The sequence below is a fragment of the Dendrobates tinctorius genome, unplaced genomic scaffold (assembly GCF_039654945.1).
Source record: "Dendrobates tinctorius isolate UK_male_01 unplaced genomic scaffold, ASM3965494v1 ptg000041l, whole genome shotgun sequence".
NCBI lineage: Eukaryota > Metazoa > Chordata > Amphibia > Anura > Dendrobatidae > Dendrobates > Dendrobates tinctorius.
The window spans coordinates 1209249-1230801 of NW_027361709.1; the positions used below are offsets into that span (position 1 = coordinate 1209249).

A 21553-nucleotide genomic window follows, 5' to 3' on the forward strand; every position below is an offset into this window, starting at 1 on the left:
TTGCATATTTAGTGTCGCTGTTCAAAGCGTTGAGGTGCCGGATCTGATCTGCGGAGCGTTCTGTAGCTGAACATAAACCTCAGTGATGCTCCAAAAGGGGGGACAATAGGAGCCGTCCGCATTCTCCCCCCAGTCCTGGAGTTATATATCCATTCTGGGAAAGCTGGATGAGAAGCAATATGGCCGCCCACGGGTCTCATAGGGGTCATCACCAAACAGCACAATCACCCCCTTTCTTGGGTCCTTGTACACAAGCAGACACACGCTCCGCATTCACGTCTTCATTTACCCTATTGCCTTGTGCCCTGTAATTATTTTCTACTGCCATATATGAGTTTTTAGAGGACTAGAAGCCCCATGAAGGTTCCACAGTGCAAGCGATCAACCAGGGGGCTGGGAAGATGGCGATTGCAACGGTGGTCCCTCCACTGGCCCCATAAAGATGTTCTCCTGTCATGTCAGTCTTAGTCATTGGAGAATATCTGGTTGTGCTGTTCCTCTCCTATTCCTCTTGGAAATGACTAAGGCTATGTGCACACGCTGCGGATTCTCCTGCGGATTTGTATCTGCGGATCCGCAGGTAAAACCGCAGGTAAAATGACCTGCGGGACAATGGAATAGGTGGCAAACCGCAGCGGAATCCGCAGAAAGAATTGACATGGCAATTCTTTCTGCGGATTCAAAACCGCAGCTTTTCCGCAGTTGAAATTCCGCAGCATGTGCACAGCAGAATGTAAATCACAGACCTACATTGTACTTAGTACACTGTCTGCAGAATTGCTGAAGATCCGCAGCGGCCAAATCCGCTGAGGATCCGCAGCAAAAACCACAGCATGTGCACATAGCCTAAGGGTGTGTGGACACGCTGCGGATTCTGCTGCAGATCCGCAGCAGTTTTGGTCCTGCGGATCTGCAGCAGTTTCTGCTGCGGTGTACAGTTCCATAATATCCTATGGGAAATGGAAACCGCAGTGCAGACGACGGTGCGATTTTTCCGCGCGGATTTGCTGCGGTTTCTAATCCGCAGAAAGAATGGACATGTCTATTCTTTCTGCGGATTCCGCTGCGGTTTACCATCTCCTCCATTTTAGAGGTGATAAACCGCAGGGCAAAACCGCAGGCTAATCCGCAGATAAACCGCAGGTCTTTTGACCTGCGGATTTTGCTAAATCCGCAGCAGAATCCGCAGCGTGTGCACGTACCCTAAAACTGACAACTGGGAGCTACTATTCTTTCTGTCAAATGGGCGTGTCCCTGCACTTTCTATCAAGTGGAAGTAGAAGTGTCTAAACAATGAGTAACTCCATTTGCTGGCTGCAAGCAGAGATCTTGAAACCAGTGAGGAATTGTATCACAGAAAACCCGAATCATTATTGCATCTGTACCTTCTTTGTGAAGATTTAGGTATTTTTCACTTCTTTTTTTAACGTGTTCACCTGTGAATTTTTTTTTTTTTTATGTCAGTCATTGTGGGCAGGGATTGGAGTTTCCAGATATTTTGAAAATTTGAAAATTGAGTCATCAATTTTAAAATGTCGCAAAAAAAAAAAAAAAAAAAAGTCCTACAGTGCTGAAATGATTTTTTGCACTTTTTTTCTGCAAAATTTGATACATTTCAGCGGAACTTGACTTTTTACAGTAAAAAGTTGCAAACAAGGTTAAAGACAAAAATAAAAAGTATTTTGGATTTTGTGCAAAATTCTAAAACGTGCATGCGCCATAATGAAGAATTTGGAACAAAAATACAAAAAACAGGAGAAGCGACTTAAAAAAAACAAACAAGAATGTTGTATTGGGACAAAGTCTATTAGAAAGTTGCAGAACTATTCGCAGAGATTCATTTCCATAAACCCAGAAATCCTCGTTAATGATCTTCTGGTCACAGAAAGGAACCGACAGATGGACAAGGACAACTCTCCCCACCATTGTCTGCCGGCTCAGGAGGGGGAGGGGAGGCATCTATAGGTGCTGGGACTGTATTCATAGGAGACGGGAAGAATTTTTAATCTCCAAATTCCAACATAAAGTTCAGCTCCCAGCTGTGAACTTTCTTCATAACTCGGGGGGCTCAGACGAGGGGAGATCTAATTGTAGCCACTAATGAAGCTCCTCACAACGTGCAGCAGTGATCACAGGGGGTCCGCTCATCAATGTGATGCAACACGCCACGTTACCCAGTCAACCGGAGAAACTTTCTGTCACCATAGCGACTCTCTAATGAGGGTCCTGAAGCTGAAAGTCCGTGGAAAGTTTTTCTAATATTCTATTCAGCCATGTCCAGGGTATCTTGGCGGGCTGACAAGTACTGATGACCACCCTTACAGCCCCCCAGCTCACTAATGAGCAGATAGAATTACACTGTGACACAAAGTGACATCATCCTGCATTATGTTTCAGTCATTACTGCAGTCCTGGCATTAGATTCATGAGCCAAGCAATAAGTATGGAATGGAGGAGATGACTCTAGATCAAAATGTATCTATGACACGGCTCCATGGAGGTAATAAAAGTCATCCTCTACCTCCTTCTCCCCAACCCGGAAAATGGGACTAAAGATAATAATATTAGTAGATGTCTTCGGGCGGAAATGTCTGCGGCAGGTAAGACATACAATACCGCCATACAGAGCAAAATGATGGACGGGGGAGAAGAGCGCACCGCTACATGAGATACAGGATAAAATCTGCTTGTTGCTGGGAAAAAAAACAGAGAAATTCTGCCGCAAAAGGGGAAAATCCCCAGTACCGTGAATAAAATCCTTCACCAGCCCCCAGAATTCCCACCTAGCAGTAGAAGAGACCCCTAGATTAATACTTACTGGGGATGGTATTACTTCATGGAGCAATACCCCATAGTAAAGTCCCCCATACATTGTCCAAAATTCAAGCATTGCTGCAGTGTAAAGTAATAGGGAAGGTAGAAGAGTTTGACCATGTAAACTGAAAAAGTAGTGCTAGAAAGGATAAGTCAGCTCATCTGATGAACTTGTGTTTCTACACAGCAACTAGCCTAAATAAGTAGTGTAACGTATGGAGGAAGGATACATTATTTCTTATCTAATCTGAAAAATGCAGTGTTATGGGGAAAAGAGACTAGTTAATATAATCTCTGGATTTGTGCTTATGGACAGAAGTCAACATGAACAAGCAGTGCTGCAGCGTAAAGTAAGGGGGAGGGAGAAAAATATGCACAACAGACTGCAGTGTATAAATTGTACAGCAATGACTAGAAGCAATGGGATGAAGCTGAATGGGAGGAGACACAGATTAGATATTAGAAAAAACTTTTTGACAGTTAGAGTGATCAATGAGTGGAACAGGCTGCCACGAGAAGTGGTGAGTTCTCCTTCAATGGAAGTCTTCAAACAGAGGCTGGACAGACATCTAACTGGGATGATTTAGCGAATCCTGCTTTGAGCAGGGGGTTGGACCAGATGGCCCAGGAGGTCCCTTCCAACTCTACGATTCTATGATTCTATGATTCTACAGCAGATTAGCACACTATTCCCTCTCCCCTATACTTTACACTGCAGTACTGCTTGTTTAGATTTTAAGATCGACTGCTGCATATAAGCAAATTTTAAGCAGATGAGCTGAACAGCAAACCTGAACAAGAAGTACTGAAGTATAAAGTATATGGGAATGAGATATCAGCTCATCTACTGAAATTTTGCTTATATGCAGCAGCCAATCTAAACATGCAGCACTGCAGTGTAAAGTATAGGGGAAAGGGAATAATCAGCTAATCTGCTATACTAGAATGCATACACCGCAGCCAACCAGGACAATGAGTGATAGAAATGTTTGCTGACCTTATGTCTAAAACAGCAGCCAGATGGAACAGGCAGTGCTGCAGTATAAAGCATGGCAGCACAAAACAGTTGCTCAAGGTTGCATATTATTTATTACATACAGCTGATAATCCAGAATCTCACATTCTGCCCCTGTCTAGATCCATTGATGCCGCATTAAAGATTTTTTTTTTGCAGCAGAGACACCAAGGCCCTGCCTTCTGCTGCCATATGAAAGCTAAACCTGTATCCACAGCCCCTTCCTCCCGGGCAGAGACCATCAGCTAAAAGCGGAATTATTCGTCCCTCGGGCTCTAGCTCTGGAGATACATACAAATGAATCAGCCGCCAACGAGCGCATCCGAGAGTCCTGCAGATTGTCCACAAGCTGCACTAATGTGTCTGGCCTGCGCCTCATTAGTATGGATTAAGCCACAAAATAGCTGCATGCCCCTGGACCAGGGATGGGGCCATCTCTAATGTCTGAGCCTCCAGAATCCAGAGAATGAGGGGATCTCCAGTGTTTGGGGAGCGACGCACCGAACCTCCATATTCAGGTGGCTGAAAGGCGTCAGAACCTCTGGTCTGAACACGGCTCAACATTTTGTGGCTTCTCCCATCCTGGAGTGATGATGACTGCTCTGTCTTATAAAACTTCTGGGCTAAGACTGGAATTGTCACCGAGACTGATGACAAGTTAGGCTGTGTGCACACGCTGCGGATTAGGTGCGGATTCATCCGCGCGGATTTTGTAAAATCCGCAGGTCAAAATACCTGCGGTTTTACCTGCGGATTGCTCTGCGGTTTTTCATCTCCTCAATGGAGGAGATGGCAAACCGCAGAGGAATCCGCAGAAAGAATTGACATGTTAATTCTTTCTGCAGATTGAAAACCGCAGATAATCCGCGCGGAAAATTCCGCACCATGCGCATTGCGGTTTTTGATTCCCATAGGGAATCATGGTACTGTACACCGCAGCGGCCAAAACCGCTGCGGAACCGCAGCAAAATCCGCAGCGTGTGCACACAGCCTTAAAGGGGTTGCTGGTATCTGAAGCCCCTTTCAGGTGATGTTTGGAGGGGCTGAGATGTCATTCTATGAGCCCAGTTCTGGAATACTGCATATGCCAGACAATGCATGGTGTGAACACTCCCTGATTATAATGCATGACACGGTCATGCACCGCTCCCTCTACTCCCACCACAAGCCGCTATCAGTGATGACATGTCTGAGGGGGTATGTGTGAGGAGATATAGCGTCCCCATTAATGGAACCATTTAGACATACAAATATCTGCGTAGTTTGTGTCATATCAGACCAAAAACGAGTGTAAATGATTAAAAGGTGTCCGTCATCAAATACTGAGCATATACACTAAGCGCACCAACATGTAGGGGCTATTGCCTCCATAAGAATAGCTCCACTAATGCTCCAATCACTGCCTCTTCTGCAGAATCTGAAGGTTAGTCACTTATGCTAATTAGGTGTTCAGTGCAATCTGGGTGCGGCCAAGGAGCTCAGCGCACCATTCCAACTATTCGTTTTGCAAGTCCCCGTCACTGATGACTGACAGCCCTGGCTTGCCTGAGCTTTCTCTACAGACAGGGCACACTCCAGGCAAGCGCTGTCAATCACCAGAAATTCTGGGATTCTCCATTTAATAACACAATTGCATTTTTTATGTGTTTCAAACTCCACATAGAAACCCAAACTGTAAAAATGCACCAAAAATTAGCGAAATCACATTTACTTTGCTTGAACTGTTCACTCGGAGGGTTTTTTGTTGAGTTTTCCTGGCAGAAACTCTCAAATTAAAACCTCAGTGTAAACACGATTAAATGCTGGGATTTTCTGCACACAAAAAAGGCGACACTACATGAAGCATGGCCTAAGACTACGTTCCCATGATGAATTTTTGGTGATGATTTTACGCTTCATAGGTTCGAAAAAATGCAAGTAACTTATTTAATTGTTTCAGAAAATCTGCAACATCAAAAACTCACCACAGGCTCATTGTGGGGATGTAGTCTTATAGGCGTCGAGACGAGATTCTCTGATTATCGGCACGTGGGAAAACGCTCGTTCGTTGGTCGCTTGGATTGTTCATGTCTGCATTAGGCTATGTGCCCACTTTAGCGTTTTAAACCTGATACAAAACGCTTCTCCTTCCCAGAAAACGCACGCTTTTTTCGCCCCTTTTTTGCACAAAAAACGCGCGTTTTTGATGCGTTTTTTCCACGCGTCTTCTGGACTCATAGGAAACAGCTAAAAACGCGGAGTAATGCGGAAATGAACATGCTGCGTTTTTAGCCGCTAAGCGTTTCCTATGCGGAAAAAAACGCATCAATTGGCACAAAAAGGCCAAAATAAATTAAAATGAATGGGATGCTTCTTTTAAGCGTTTCTGCAGCATCTGATCCAGCTCAAACGCTGCGGAAACACAAAAACGCAACATGGCCACACAGCCTCAAAGTCACTGTTCTTGGCAGCACATTGTCCTGAGTAATCTGGACATGTGCTGCCGATTTCATGATGTTCCCTGCAGGCAGAACGATCTTATTCATGATCTTTCTGTGCACTGAGCTCTGGTCTGAACAGGTGCCAGAAGATCGGCAGTCGTTCAATGGCTGCAGTCGGTACCGACTAAGTGGCCCCCAACTCGGGCCAATGCCACCACTTGTGAGACCAGTCCGATTGGGCGGAGATCTGTGTGTGTGAGCCCGTTATAACACTATATGGCAGGTCGGGGGAGCGCTGCTCTTGCAGGACATTGGAATATAGTGCACCAACATACATTTTGAGGGCCGCAAACTTCTTACAAAACATTGTCACTAGATGCCCACTAATAACTTGTAGCTATGCAGGAAAATTCATTTAATTCAGAATTTAATAATTCAAGTCCACATAAACCCAGGTGGTCCAGGGTCTGCCAGCCCGCCTCTAGGGGCTCAGTCCTCTACAAATCTGAGTGACAACTACAGGTAAATTTGATCACCTAACTGCGGTTTGTTGTCAGACACCAGCCTGGCTTCAGAGGATATTAGATCAAACTACTTATGTTCATAGCACAATCTAAAAATCCAAACAAAATGACCTTTCCTGGAAAAAACGTCCTTTTACATGATACAGGCCCCAACACAGGACTTATCTGTACTGATTGGGGGTCTGGAGGAGCAATGAAGATTCACAGAAGGCCTGGGTTCCTCCTCTGATTCCCTCCCTCTGACATTGTATTTCGTCTTTGCTTCTTCGCGAGTCGTTTCTCTTTCCTAGAGCCATTGTAGTTTCATCTGCCAAATTCTGCCCACGCATGTGACCTCTGCGCTGTATCATTTAGATGTTATTCAGGAAGAACTAATGAAAGGGTTGACAACCAGGGAAAAAAAGAACACCCCGAAACCCCACACATATCCTTCCCAGAATCATCCGCTCCTGACAACATTTAGGGTATGTGCACACGTTGTGGATTGCTGTGTGGAATTTTCTACGCGGAATCTGCATCTCTTGGCAGAATCCGCAGGTCAAAATGTGCGCGGTTTTTATCGCGGATTTGGCCTGCGTTTTTACACCTGCCGATTCCTATAATGGAATGGGTGTAAAAATGCTGCGGAATCTGCACAAAGAATTGACATGCTGCGGAAAAAAACGCTGCGTTTCCATGCGGATTTTTCACAGCATGTGCACAGCGGGTTTTTTTTCCCCATAGAATAACATTGTACCGTAAATCACTTGCGTATCCGCAGCAAATCCGCAATGTGTGCACTGCAGATACTGGCCTAAGTCATATGCGACTGTAGAAACGGTGTTGACAACCAGTATAGCTGCTATACGGATTCTGCAGAGGTTGTCACTCGCTTCTCTGGCTGTCTGAGTGACAAATACATCACAGATCCATTCATCGCTCTTATCGAGGCACATCGGGCCATCACTACAGGCAGGGGAAAATCTCTGTGGACCTGACCAGAGCGTCTGTTGCTTTTATCCTAATTGTTATGTTACACTTCTTAAGACTTACTAGTTAGCAGCTTTAAATGCAAAGATTTTGCTCAATTTAGAATCAATGAAGCAATTTCCACTCCTTTCAAGTCTTCAGATTCCCATCCTCCCTACTCTTTTCCCCGGCAGACGGCAATGGGACTGGTCACACCCAATTTCCATTGACCTCCATGGAGTATGACAGTCATGGTCACACGGTGAGCAGATTTCCATTGGAGCACAGCTGTTGCAACGCAGCTGTGGCACTGTAAGAGTTACCACTCAGCTGGTGCAAAACACGCGTCGGGGTCTTGCAGTTTGCACCGCACAGTAAGTGACACTACATGGGAGATATTTGCTGCATCGTCTTTATCTTCTATGAGCAGTTACTTATTTGTATCATTAAGTGGTTAGATTCTCCTCTGGGGGCCGGGTCCTTCTGCACCTGAGATTATAGAACACCGATAGATCTATTTATTTATTCACTGCTTATTTAGCACAAATAGTTACTTAATTACTTCTCTACTTTCACCTAATGTTTCATTCCCCTTTGTGATTCCTACGCCACCTTTGTGGTCCTGTACAATGCTCAGCTTTTTTTCTGAATTATTATTGATAGCTCTATCCTGATTTAATAAAGATTGATCATATTTTTACATTTCGCCTCACTGACAGGAGTGGGTAGTTAACCCTAGCCTGTCTGTGTTTAGGTCTAGAGAGAATCAAGTGCTGTCACGATTCCAGACATTTCATCTGCAGCATCAGAGCAATAATTCGCCAGTGATCCAATGAAACGACACGTCAGCGTCCAATCAGAGCATATACGACATGTTTACCCGATGCCACCAAGGCCCCATCATTGTGAAACCTCCAGGCCTGTAGCAGTGTGGACTGACACTATGACACCTTCATGTGACACACTGTATCCTCCCTGCAGATCACATGACACAGCCCTGCAAGCATGGGAACAAGTCGCAGAACTATTTAGAAATTAATAAAGTCTTTGCCTGCAGCCATCATCAGATGATGTTCCCTCCACATTGACTGTAGCTGGAGATTGGAATAAGACGCAGTGCATGGGTGTGGCATCAAATATTATATTACTTCCAGTGCAGTAAGGCTGCACACAAGTCTGGAGATAGTGTTACACTGTGACATGTTCTCTGCTGATGTATATACAGAACATATATATAATAGATACACAGGACCCGGGACACAATGCATCCAGCAGACTGGGGATGGCACTGCCTAGCTCTGTAACATGACCCAATGTCTGAGCAAGGGAAGGTGCATAAGGCACAAACGCTATATAGGCAGGCAGCATGTGAGCGCATAAAGGTGGGCAGGAGGTTATAGGCTGGGGTGGAGGAGGGGGCTACTGTGGGGCTGGAGGGGGAGCAGGGAAAGTTTGTGGTCTGGAGCTGAGCCAAGCCGATGGAATAATAGCAGAGGTGGAGGGATGAGCAGGCACCATACATTACATGGTCTGTACAGGGCCTGATGCTGCTGGACAATGACCATGTGATTACTGGGAAAGGACAATACAGGCTACTACTGCTGCGCCTGCCCTCGGGGTGCACACTGGATTTTGCAGCTTTTTCAGGACACTGACCTCCTAGTTTGCTGCATTGCAGCCCAGACTCAGCCAGCACAAGTGCAATGGCACAGGGATGCCCAAATTTGCAGGAAGCCCTCTGACTGGGAGCTGGCAATGGACCCAGCCTGATCGCGCAGGGAGGGTGGCACTTGCTGCATGGTGATGCAGCTCTGCACAGACACTTGCCCTCTAGCAGCGGGTAGGGCAGCGAGCTGGCACTCACCTTTCACCTGGTTCTCATAGTCAGCGATGATCTCCTTGTCCTTCTTGAACCTGGACATGATGCTGCCCGGCTGGGTGCCCGGCGCCCTGTATTGGCTCCCTGAGAATCAGTGCACTGGATCCCCGGGAGATCCCCCTCCACCCTGCTGGGAGATCACCTGCAGAGCCGCCCGGCACACATGGGGCTCGGCATCGCTCTGCACGGGGGCTCTGCACGGATTGTTTTCGTTTTCTCCTTCTTTCTTTTCTTGCTGCTGCAGGGTTGAATTGAGGCTGCACGTCACCAGCTCCTCCCAGCTCCTCTTACCAGAGATGTGCTGCTGCTGGACACCCTCACCCCGTGCACACTCCCAGCAGCCTGCCCAGCGCTGCACTCACCTCCCAGACACTGCCTGGCTCTGTCTAACCACTGCATCATCATCACTGCATGCAGTTACTGCATCATCATCTCCATCACTGCATCATTATCTCCATCACTGCATCATTATCTCCATCACTGCATGCAATTACTGCATCATCATCTCCATCACTGCATGCAATTACTGCATCATTATCTCCATCACTGCATCATTATCTCCATCACTGCATCATTATCTCCATCACTGCATCATTATCTCCATCACTGCATGCAATTACTGCATCATCTCCATCACTGCTTGCAATTACTGCATCATTATCTCCAACACTGCATGAAATTACTGCATCATTATCTCCATCACTGCGTGCAATTACTGTATCATCTCCATCACTGCATGCAAATTACTGCATCATCCTCTCCATCACTGCATGCAATTACTGCATCATCTCCACTGCATGCAATTACTGTATCAACTCCATAACTACGTGCAAATTTCTCCACTGTATCATCTCTATCATTGCATACAATTACTGTATCATCATCTCCATCACTGCATGCAATTACTGCATCATTAGCTCCATCACTGCATCATTGCCATCACTGCATAATTATTTCCATCACTGCATGCAACTACTGCATCATTATCTTCATCACTGCATGCAATTACTGCACCATTATATCCATCACTACATGCAATTTACTGCATCATTATCTCCATCGCTGAATCATCTTAATCACTGCATGCAATTACTGCATCATTAGCTCCATCACTGCAACATATCCATCGCTGCATAATTATCTCCATCACTGCATGCAATTACTGCCTGCAGTTACTACATGCAAATTACTGCATCATTATCTCCATCGCTGCATCTTCTTAATCACTGCATGCAAATATTGCATCATTACGTCCATCACTGCATGTGATTTCTGCATCATTATCTCCATCACTTAATCCTGTTACTGCATTATTTGTATCATTTTCATCACTGCATCATCATTTCCATCAATGCCAGCAGTTATTGCTTCATCATTTCCATTGCTGCATCATCATCCGAATCCCTGCTTCCAGTTACTGCATAATTATTTCTATGACTGCTTCCAGTTACTGCATCATTATCTCCATCACTGCATGTAGTACTGCATCATTATCTGAAGCCAATTCTCCCCTCTGTCCAGTCACTGCATGCTCAACTGCTTTCTCATCTCCAGTTACTGCTGCATCCTTTTCGTGGTCAATAGTTCCCTCACTCATCTCCATGGATTGCATGTAAACCTGCAGTCACTGCATGCTTATCTGCATCCTGCTCTCCCATACCTCTTTTTACTGCATGCAGTTTCTGCATCCTTATCCAGTTACTCCAGCCTCCTCACTCACTGCATCCTCAACTATAATGCATGCAAACAAGGCATCCTCCTCTGTTCTGTATCCAACATCGGATTTATAATCTTCGATTATCTGCTTGTTAATGTTTTCAGTGTTTTTGGCTCCCTCTGGTGACCAGAGTAATAACCACAGTGTTATTGTGTTTTACGTTCACTTTGCTTGTACTTTCCCTCCATTGCAGTGCATTATGCTAAGCTTTTGCAGTGCATTCTGGTAAGGTTGCATTGCATCCTGGTAGCCTTTGCAAAGGATTATGGTTAGTTCAGCCTCCATTTCCCTCCATTTCTCCATTTTCCTTCTGCCTGCATTCAGGAAGCATCTCATTTCTCTTCTCCCCTTGTGATAGCATCGCTGGTATGTATGCTTCCTGTATCTAATTCCTGTCTCATATTAACCTGGTTAATTAGTCCTTCCCCTGGTTAGCTATTAGTGCAGATGTTGATTTATAATGTACTATGTATAATATGTATTTCTGCTGAAACCTGTATTGCCTGAGTGTATATATATGTTTTGCTTGTAGTTTCACCACGCGTCAATATACCATCACGTTTAATAAAGCACAGATTCAACTACAGTCTCCTTATTGGACCCCGGTATAGCGGTTTAGCTGCCCGTATAGCTACTTGAATTCTGCTTCATTTAGTGAGGACAGAACATCCTCTCCAGCATTTCTTATTGCATCATCCCTAATTATTGCATCCATTTCTGCCATCAATGCTTCCCTCACTCATTCACTGCAATTTCCTTCCCCCGCACTACATGCATTTACTGCATCCATATCTCCAACACTGCATTCAGTTCTTGCATCCTTAGCTGTAGTCACAGTTCCCTCCTTTATGTCCAGTCACTGCATTCTCCTCTCCAGTGACTCATCTATAGTCAAGGCTTATCCAGGGAATGCATGCAACTCCCTGGTCACTGCACTTACATGTAGCCTGTGTTCACACATTGTTCATCATCTGCTGCTTCCTTATCTGAGATTTCCTGCATTTTAGGCCTTTGATCAAGTAAAAGCGCCTTAAGTCTATGCAGCAGCTCCTGGCAGACACTGCAGACTCACTGCTCTTAGCTGCTATTAGTGACTGCATCCTCCATCTGGACCACCTGCAGTCACTGCTTTCTTATCCTCATATACTTCAGGCCTGTCTGTAATCTGCTCCTAAGTCATTTGCAGCAATGTTGTTACTGGCACAACCCACAACACAGCAACTGTGAATCCCGCTGCACTGGGAATAGTATGATTCAGGCCCAATTTGGCAGCATCTCCAGCCTTGTGTCGCCTGATATTTCTGTGACTGCGTATTTTTATTGAATAAACTTCCCAGACCAGAAGGTTTCTCTGCCTCTGGGTGGAAACAACATTTACATTCACTGACAGCAAACTGAGACCTAGAAACCTATCACAATTAATATAAATGTAGACCAATAATTATGTGCTGATATATTAGATAATCTATGATGCACATGTGGCGCCCCTGAGGCTCAGTCGTAACAGAGGTACTGCACCTTCTCCTAAGGTGTAGCGCCCCACCATCCAGGTAAGGTGGGAACTCCTTTCCATGCTCCAACACTCGCACCCCACACAACAGGGTAGTTCTGTACAGCCACAAGCGGCTCTGTACTTAGAAGCAGAGCACCTTTGGTGGTTCCCTGCTTGGAACACTAGACGTGCTGGGAGGTGGGTGGAGTTAGAATACATAAAAGACTGGGAAGGTTTAGATTTACAAGTCAGTCTGCGGGGGCAGTCTGCAAGATCAGTCCCCTAGGAAAGTAGGAGAAGGAAGCCACTCGGAGAGGAGTGGGGATCCCTGGAAGAAGGGATGGAGGAAGGAGTGCTGCAGCTGCCTCAGTGACCTGAGCCAGCTGGCGCGGGAGAGAAAGGAGAAAGGCGTAGAACTGTAACCTAAGCATCCATAAGAAAGAGAGTCAAGTACGTAACGAAGGAGTAGAGAACAGAGAGGAGAAGTGGGTTGGAAGAGGAACCCTGCCTATAGGTTCTCAGCGCAAGGCTGGGGCCCGGTCCCCGAGGTTGTATGGAAACTTATGGTTCTTCAGCAGACACCGGTGGAGTAGTTGGCTGTAAATGCACTACTCCCATCTAAGACTTGGGGCACAACAGCATCTGTATAGAGAGCCGGGACTCAGGAGAAGGGAGTCCCCGAAGCAGGCTACAACTGTCTGCCATACGAGTAGAGAACACAGGAACATCTGTAAGGAGGAACTCCAGCGTAACTTAGTGCTAGGAGATCTTCACACTTAAAGGCGCAATAGAGGAGACGTTCAGAAAGGTACATGTTGGCGGAGTGTTGGAGAGGAGCCTTCCATCTTGCCTGGGGGTTGATTGAGTCCCTGACCTGGAGGACACAGCACGGAGGCAGGCACCTGTGTGCCCTACTGACTGTGAGTAAAGCGTTGGAACTACAGGCCCTGGTGTCCTCCATTCATTATCACGCCTACACCCTCAGTACCACTACATCTGGGTACCAGCTCCTACACCGCCTGTGCCTCTCCTCACCCATTACATCTACACTGCCCTGGGGCTACAGCTTCACCTGTGGGGAGCTACACCATCTATGCTGCAACACACCACCAGCCCCAGAGGATCTGCATGCAGCGTCGGCCTAACATCTCACTTGCCAAATACCACGGGTGGCGTCACAAACTATTGCACTACAAACCGCAACCGCCATTGATTTGGGGGCCCAGGGCCACGGACCGGGTCACCGCTGCTGTGACACATTTCCCCCTGACACCGGCCCGGTACCGAGTACCCCACAGCCCTGGGAGGGCGACCCACACAGTTTCTGACACACAGCTCCAAATCCCCTGCTCCCTTCATACAGACATTTACCTAGCATTTTTTCTGCCTGTAATCTCCAGTAGGGGGAGCTAATTGCATATGGATTTATTATTGAAGTCTATGTGACTTGCTTGAGTCCATATACATAGAGCTTCCCCTAGTGGTGGCTGCAGATAGAATGTTATCATGTATCTCTGTATACAGGGAGCTCCCCCTAGTGGTGGCTGCAGATAGATTATCATGTATCTCTGTATACAGGGAGCTCCCCCTAGTGGTGACTGCAGACAGGATCTTATCATGTATCTCTGTATACAGGGAGCTCCCCCTAGTGGTGGCTGCAAACAGGATCTTATCATGTATCTCTGTATACAGGGAGCTCCCCCTAGTCGTGGCTGCAAACAGGATCTTATCATGTATCTCTGTATACAGGGAGCTCCCCCTAGTGATGGCTGCAGATAGAATGTTATCATGTATCTCTGTATACAGGGAGCTCCCCCTAGTGGTAGCTGCAGACAGTATATTATCATGTATCTCTGTATACAGGGAGCTGCCCCTAGTGGTGACTGCAGACAGGATCTTATGTATCTGTATACAGGGAGCTCCCCCTAGTGATGACTGCAGACAGGATCTTATCATGTATCTCTATATATGGAGCTCCCCCTAGTGGTGGCTGCAGATAGAATGTTAGAATGTATCTCTGTATACAGGGAGCTCCCCCTAATGGTGGCTGCAGACAGGATGTTATCTTGTATCTCTGTATACAGGGAGCTCCCTCTAGTGGTGACTGCAGACAGGATCTTATGTATCTCTGTATACAGGGAGCTCCCTCTAGCGGTGACTGCAGACAGACAGCATTAGGTTACATATCTATATGGCGGTTTGAAGAAAAGAAGACTTGCAGGTCTGGAGCTTCTTTATCTATGCATCATCATTGGTGGTGAACATTACACAGCGCATGTTTATTGGTACCATGTGTTACGCCGTGCTGTTTCGCTATTTCAGTGGATGGTGCACGTCAGCTGTGTGACCCAAGCTGTTTATTTTGGACGCTCAGCGAACACAGGATTTCACTGGAATACGTTGAGCATAAAGTGGAATTTACAGCAGAGTCAGTGAATGAGCCGAGACTCATCCAAAGGCTGCAGATGTTTCCTGGGGTTTCAGAATTTAGGACAGGCCTGGAGCCGGATTGGAGTGAGTGAAGCAGTGATATTGGCTGCATCCCGAGAACACGGAGAAGTAGAATAATACGGGGTAATAAGTGCCAGTGGCTCCCTGGAGGGGTGACGGGATTGTGAGTGTCCACAATGATAGGAGTGTGATGTAGACTAACACTCTGCACCTGTAGGCCTGATGAGCCAGTGTATCTAAGCCATTATCTGCGATACGGTCTGTGTACCTCAGCTTATCATATGTCCTACTAAACCTGTGCATCTAAGCGTATCTACGCCTTAGGTGAGTGATACTGTCTGCTGAGCTGTGTAATACTGTCTGGAAGAATCCCACAGCACTACAGCCCCCATCATGTGCTGTTTCTCATTGTCAGACTTCCCGGGAAGCTTGCTGTCAGTGAATTGAGTCATGATTGAGTTTGTTTCCTCATTTTGATGCATCGTTCAGTGAGAAAGAAATGCTGGGAACCCCAACACAAAGTGCTCATTCTGTCCTAGAGCCGGGGACGGCCTCTTCCCCGGCGCGGCTCAGCCAGGCCCGCAATAATAAGTCATTGAAGCAACAGACAAGGGACTGGGGATGAATGCTAATGTCACGGCTCAGGAGCGAGGAGACGACGCAGGGACCAGGACCAGATCTCTGCGCTGTGAACTACTAAGGCGGGATCTATACAATTTATGTAATGGGGTATTCCTATCATATAAAGTCACAGTCTATCACCATATAATTATTGGGGGTCCTCCACCCATCTGTAAATCAAGGAGCTGCAGTATTAGCTGCATTCATGGTGTCTCCTTCCCACCCGCAGTGCAGAAAACTGGAGAAACAGCAATGATGATCCGGGGCCTACGTGTCCACAACAAGTGGGGAACATTTTCCAGAGGCTGAAAACATCTGCATAGAGTGAGGGCTGAGTTACTCACAATTGTACCCAGTCTGGACAATCATGGACTGCAGACAGATACATTTTTCCTGCACTGATACACTGCAACAAAATATCAGCATAGGATGGGTTATATCTGTGCAAGTTTCCAGCCTCCGCCTGTAGATATGAATGCTCCCACTGACAGCAAGCAGAGATCCTGGCAATGGTGACAATAAGGCCTCTCTCACACTTCAGTCTTCTTGTTTCAGTCACAATCCGTCATTCTGTGAAAAAAACGGATCCAGCAAATTTGCCTGCTGGATCTGTTTTTTTCTCATAGACTTGTATTAGCGACGGATTGTGACAGATGGCCATCTGTTTCATCCGTCATCTGACAGATCCGTCATAAATTCTTTGCCTGTTGGCCGGAGACAACGGACAAAGTAACTTTTTTGTGTACGTCGAAAAGTCAGACAGCGACGGATCCAGCACCGTCCGTCGTTGGCTATAACGTATATCTATGAGCGCAGGATCCGTTGCTGTCCGTCAAAAAATGGAATCCGTCACTGGATTCCGTTTTTTCAAATTGCTCATGCCCGGAACAATTTCTCTTCATTTAATTTAACCCCCACAGCCTTTCTGGCACATAAAAATTCTCGCTCTCTCTCAGACCCCGGCTGTGAGACCATTACGTAATCTGTTTGAGGGTCAGTGCCCCCCGATATGGGGTCTGAAGCCAGCTCCCCCTTTGTCTGGTGGCCTCTGTCCCTTCTCTCCTTTTCACAGAGACTTTCCCTTTCCTTCAGCTTTGAGCAATGACGAGGTTTTGTCCCTCTGACAGTGATTGAGGGAAATGACATCGGAGAAAGTGGAGTTAAAGGGAAATCAAAATAAATTCAGATTTTTTCTCTTACAAGTCTGATCTGGGGGTCTTATTATATAGGGGCTGGCCTGGGGTCTGAATTAATTTAGGGGTCTGGTCTGAGGTCTCAAAGCCGTTGCACCAAGGATATTTACTACAGATATGATTGATAGTGTATAGCTTAATCTGGGGGGTCCAATTGTTGAAACACCCACTGATTGTGAAAATGGGGCTCTACAGTGTCCAGTAGGAATGGAGGGGAGGTCCAGCACTCTATTCATTGTCTAAGGTATTGCCATGGATTGCCAAGTCGCATTCTTGGGGTCAGGGCAATTGTCTCCTCCTCAAACAATCAAGAATTTATTCCCTACCCCCTATTCTTAGGGGATATCCTATATACTTGCTACATCCCTTTTAATTTAGGGGTCTGCATTAGTTAGAAGTCTGGTCTGATGTCAGAATTTAAGGGTCTGGTCAGGGTGGTAGGGGGGATGGTAACTGCGGAAGAGCCCATGACCTAATCTACCATCACTGACAACCCCGGTGTGATCTGTCCCGGCAGTAGAGGTGGTTGTCACCGAGCTTTTCCTGGAACAGATACAAATAATATTCTATTTCTTCTGAAGACTGAAGGACGTGGAAGCTTGGGATATGGCTGGCACCTGCTTCATATCCAGTGCACTGAGCTTGCCCCCCACCCTGTCCTTTACCCGCTGCCCCCTCCTCACACTCGCCCCTCATTGATATGCCTCCGGGCCATGGCAGGGGCCTGGGAAGTTGTGATTGTGCAGTATTGAGCACATAGTGTCCCTATTGTCCGGCAGCAGCAGTAATTCAGAGCGGCTTCTATCTCCCCCCCGCTCACCCCCATTATAACTGGGCATTCAGATGAATCGCAGTCCCATAGGGTGGGGCGGGGGGATAAGCCTTTGCTGCATAGGGAATCATTCAAGTGTTAGAGCCCCTTTTCCTCCCAGCAGCTGAGATGCTCTGTAGTATCAGGGAGTGTGATGGAGTTTTGCAGGGGGGCTGCGTACACGGCCCCTTACTAATTAAACAAAGCCCCCCTCCACTGTTTAGAATTCTTAAAGGGGTCGTTCAGGGAAGTAGAGCATAATCCGTGTATAATGGAAAGCTCTGCAACTTTCTAATATGCTACGTGTTTCAATCCATTACCATTTTCAAGATCTCTGCTTGCTGTGTGGGATGTGGTAACATTAATTGTTCCCAAATCTAAAAACTGAGGAACAAAACTCCTGTCCTAGACTTACCTACACTGATACATTGTAACAAATCTCAGCTGACGTGACCATAGCTGATACAATCCTGCATTACATAGTAAAGACGGCCGGACAACGACTGTATCTGGGGTGGATCTATTGGGGCGCAGAGGCCGCAGTCACACTCATCCGGTATATGTGCCTCCTGCCAATGTAATGGCCACATGACACCATGCAATAACCATCACATAATGGTTGGATCCACCTTGTGGCCACTGCAGGTATTACATGTATTACTGAAAGTTATCCCCTATCTATAGGATAGCACTTAATAATCGCTAGAGATCCGCCCACTGGGATCCCAAGCAGTAGGAAGTGGTCCCTTTAAGAGCCACAAGGACCCTTTAAAAGTGAGCTGTAGAAACAGAGAAATGCTGAAGGAGGTGGGGAGAGAGATGACAGCCCATGGGACTGCTGGAGAAGTGCTCAGCCAATCAGGTCACTCACAGGGGGAGGAGCCGAGCAGGAGCTGCTGCTGAAGAGGCTGGAGTGTCCTGAATGTGCAGACCTGCCCCTGCGCATCCCCTAAGCATCTTCCCGCTAAAATGACAAACAGACAAATGGACCCCAATACAGACAGTAGGGTCTGTCTGGCGTTGTTTGGGTTCAATATGGGACATACAGTTGTGGCCAAAAGTATTGACACCCCTGCAATTCTGTCAGATAATACTCAGTTTCTTCCTGAAAATGATTGCAAACACAAAATCTTTGGTATTATTATCTTCATTTAATTTGTCTTAAATGAAAAAAACACAAAAAGAATTGTCCTAAAGCCAAATTGGATATAATTCCACACCAAACATAAAAAAGAGGGTGGACAAAAGTATTGGCACTGTTCGAAAAATCATGTGATGCTTCTCTAATTTGTGTAATTAACAGCACCTGTAACTTACCTGTGGCACCTAACAGGTGTTGGCAATAACTAAATCACACTTGCAGCCAGTTGACATGGATTAAAGTTGACTCCACCTCTGTCCTGTGTCCTTGTGTGTACCACATTGAGCATGGAGAAAAGAAAGAAGACCAAAGAACTGTCTGAGGACTTGAGAAACCAAATTGTAAGGAAGCATGAGCAATCTCAAGGCTACAAGTCCATCTCCAAAGATCTGAATGTTCCTGTGTCTACCGTGCGCAGTGTCATCAAGAAATTTAAAGCCCATGGCACTGTGGCTAACCTCCCTAGATGTGGAGGGAAAAGAAAAATTGACAAGAGATTTCAACGCAAGATTGTGCGGATGTTGGATAAAGAACCTCCACCAACATCCAAACAAGTTCAAGCTGCCCTGCAGTCCGAGGGTACAGCCGTCTTAATCCGTACTATCCGTCGGCATCTGAATGAAAAGGGACTGTATGGTAGGAGACCCAGGAAGACTCCACTTCTTACCCCGAGACATAAAAAAGCCAGGCTGGAGTTTGCCAAAACTTACCTGAAAAAGCCTAAAACATTTTGGAAGAATGTTCTCTGGTCAGATGAGACAAAAGTAGAGCTTTTAGGGCAAAAGCATCAACATAGAGTTTACAGGAGAAAAAAGAGGCATTCAAAGAAAAGTACACGGTCCCTACAGTCAAACATGGCGGAGGTTCCCTGATGTTTTGTGGTTGCTTTGCTGCCTCTGACACTGGACTGCTTGACCGTGTGCATGGCATTATGAAGTCAGAAGACTACCAACAAATTTTGCAGCATAATTTAGGGCCCAGTGTGAGAAAGCTGGGTCTCCCTCAGAGGTCATGGGTCTTCCAGCAGGACAATAACACAAAACACACTTCAAAAAGCACTAGAAAATGGTTTGAGAGAAAGCACTGGAGACTTCTAAGGTGGCCAGCAGTTACTCCAGACCTGAATCCCATAGAACACCTGTGGAGAGATCTAAAAATGGCAGTTTGGAGAAGGCACCCTTCAAATATCAGGGACCTGGAGTAGTTTGCCAAAGAAGAATGGTCTAAAATTCCAGCAGAGCATTGTAAGAAACTCATTGATGGTTACCGGAAGCGGTTGGTTGCAGTTATTTTGGCTAAAGGTTGTGCAACCAAGTATTAGGCTGAGGGTGCCAATACTTTTGTCCGGCCCATTTTTGGAGTTTTGTGTGAAATGATCAATGTTTTGCTTTTTGCTTCATTCTCTTTTGTGTTTTTTCATTAAAGACAAATTAAATGAAGATAATAATACCAAAGAATTTGTGTTTGCAATCATTTTCAGGAAGAAACTGAGAATTATCTGACAGAATTGCAGGGGTGTCAATACTTTTGGCCATGACTGTAGTCTATAACGGCAGAGAAAAACAGAAACTCCAGTGTGAAGGCAAACTCTGCAAAGAGCAGATGATTAACCATGAGGGATGGAAACAGTTAACAGACAGAATTCGCTGCAGACGAATTTGTGATCTTTTACGAGCAACGTGTGGCTGTCTACGATTTATCGACGGAGGAGAAAAAAAAAAGGAAAATGTGGATCTAACGTAAAGGCCAATAATTAAAAAGAATCAAGACAACGATCTGTTTACAGCTAAACGCACCTCAAAATGAGTCAGCCTCAAATCTGATCTCTGATGCAATGTGAAGATCCTGGGCCCCTATGCAAAATCTGCAAGAGACCCCTACCCTACGGTTACAGGCCAAGGGTGACACGGCGACCTCCGCGCTTCAGGAAGAAAAATGGAGATGGAAGGAAACTGTCAGTATCCTCATCACAGGATAATTGAGAGTTCTCCAAGGATGGGGATCAGTGCGGGGTCAGGGATGAGAGAAGCGGGGTCAAGGGAAGCGAGGATAAGAGTAGAAGGGTCCAGGGGAGCGGGAATGAGGGAAGCGGGGTCAAGGGAAGTGGGGATAAGATGATTGGGGTCAAGGAGAGCAGGGATAGGAGAAGCAGGGTCAAGGGGAGCGGGATTGAGAGAAGCGGGGTCCAGGGGAGCGGGATTGAGTGAAGCGGGGTCAAGGGGAGCGGGATTGAGTGAAGCGGGCCCCAGTTCTGGTGTGGACTGTACCTGAGCGGATCCTTCCTCTCATTACAAGACACATCTGCTCCACATCTGCTCAGTTTTACAACCTCTTGAGATGAATGTTGCCCGCATGTTATCACCGGACCAACCAACCGCTGTGGGTGTAGGAATGTGGCATGGAAAGCAGCACAATACAGGACTGTACACAGCACACATGCACCTCAACAAGGACAGCGGGGCCCAGCTCAGAGTATTGTCTGCACTGGATACAATGTAGCAAACTCTCAGCTGTGATAAGTATTAAT

At 46.3% G+C, this 21553-nt stretch overlaps 2 protein-coding genes across 4 annotated transcripts in view; one reads left to right on the top strand and one right to left on the bottom strand.

Annotated features, from left to right (window-relative positions):
- Positions 1-10050, bottom strand: part of SRGAP3 (SLIT-ROBO Rho GTPase activating protein 3) — a 106041-nt gene extending 95991 nt beyond the window's left edge. For both annotated transcript variants that reach the window (XM_073574933.1, XM_073574932.1), the window contains exon 1: positions 9586-10050. In XM_073574933.1, the coding sequence (XP_073431034.1) occupies positions 9586-9643 (58 nt within the window). In that variant the 5' untranslated portion in view covers positions 9644-10050. The remainder of the gene's footprint in view (positions 1-9585) is intronic.
- Positions 1-21553, top strand: part of THUMPD3 (THUMP domain 3 tRNA guanosine methyltransferase) — a 252936-nt gene that overhangs the window by 205652 nt on the left and 25731 nt on the right. Inside the window, exon 1 of one of the 2 annotated variants that reach the window (XM_073574938.1) lies at positions 13449-13729. The exons of the other annotated variant lie outside the window; for it this stretch is intronic. The gene's annotated coding sequence lies outside the window, so the exon portion shown is untranslated. Of the gene's footprint in view, positions 1-13448; positions 13730-21553 lie in introns of those variants that run through there. 2 annotated transcript variants of the gene reach the window in all.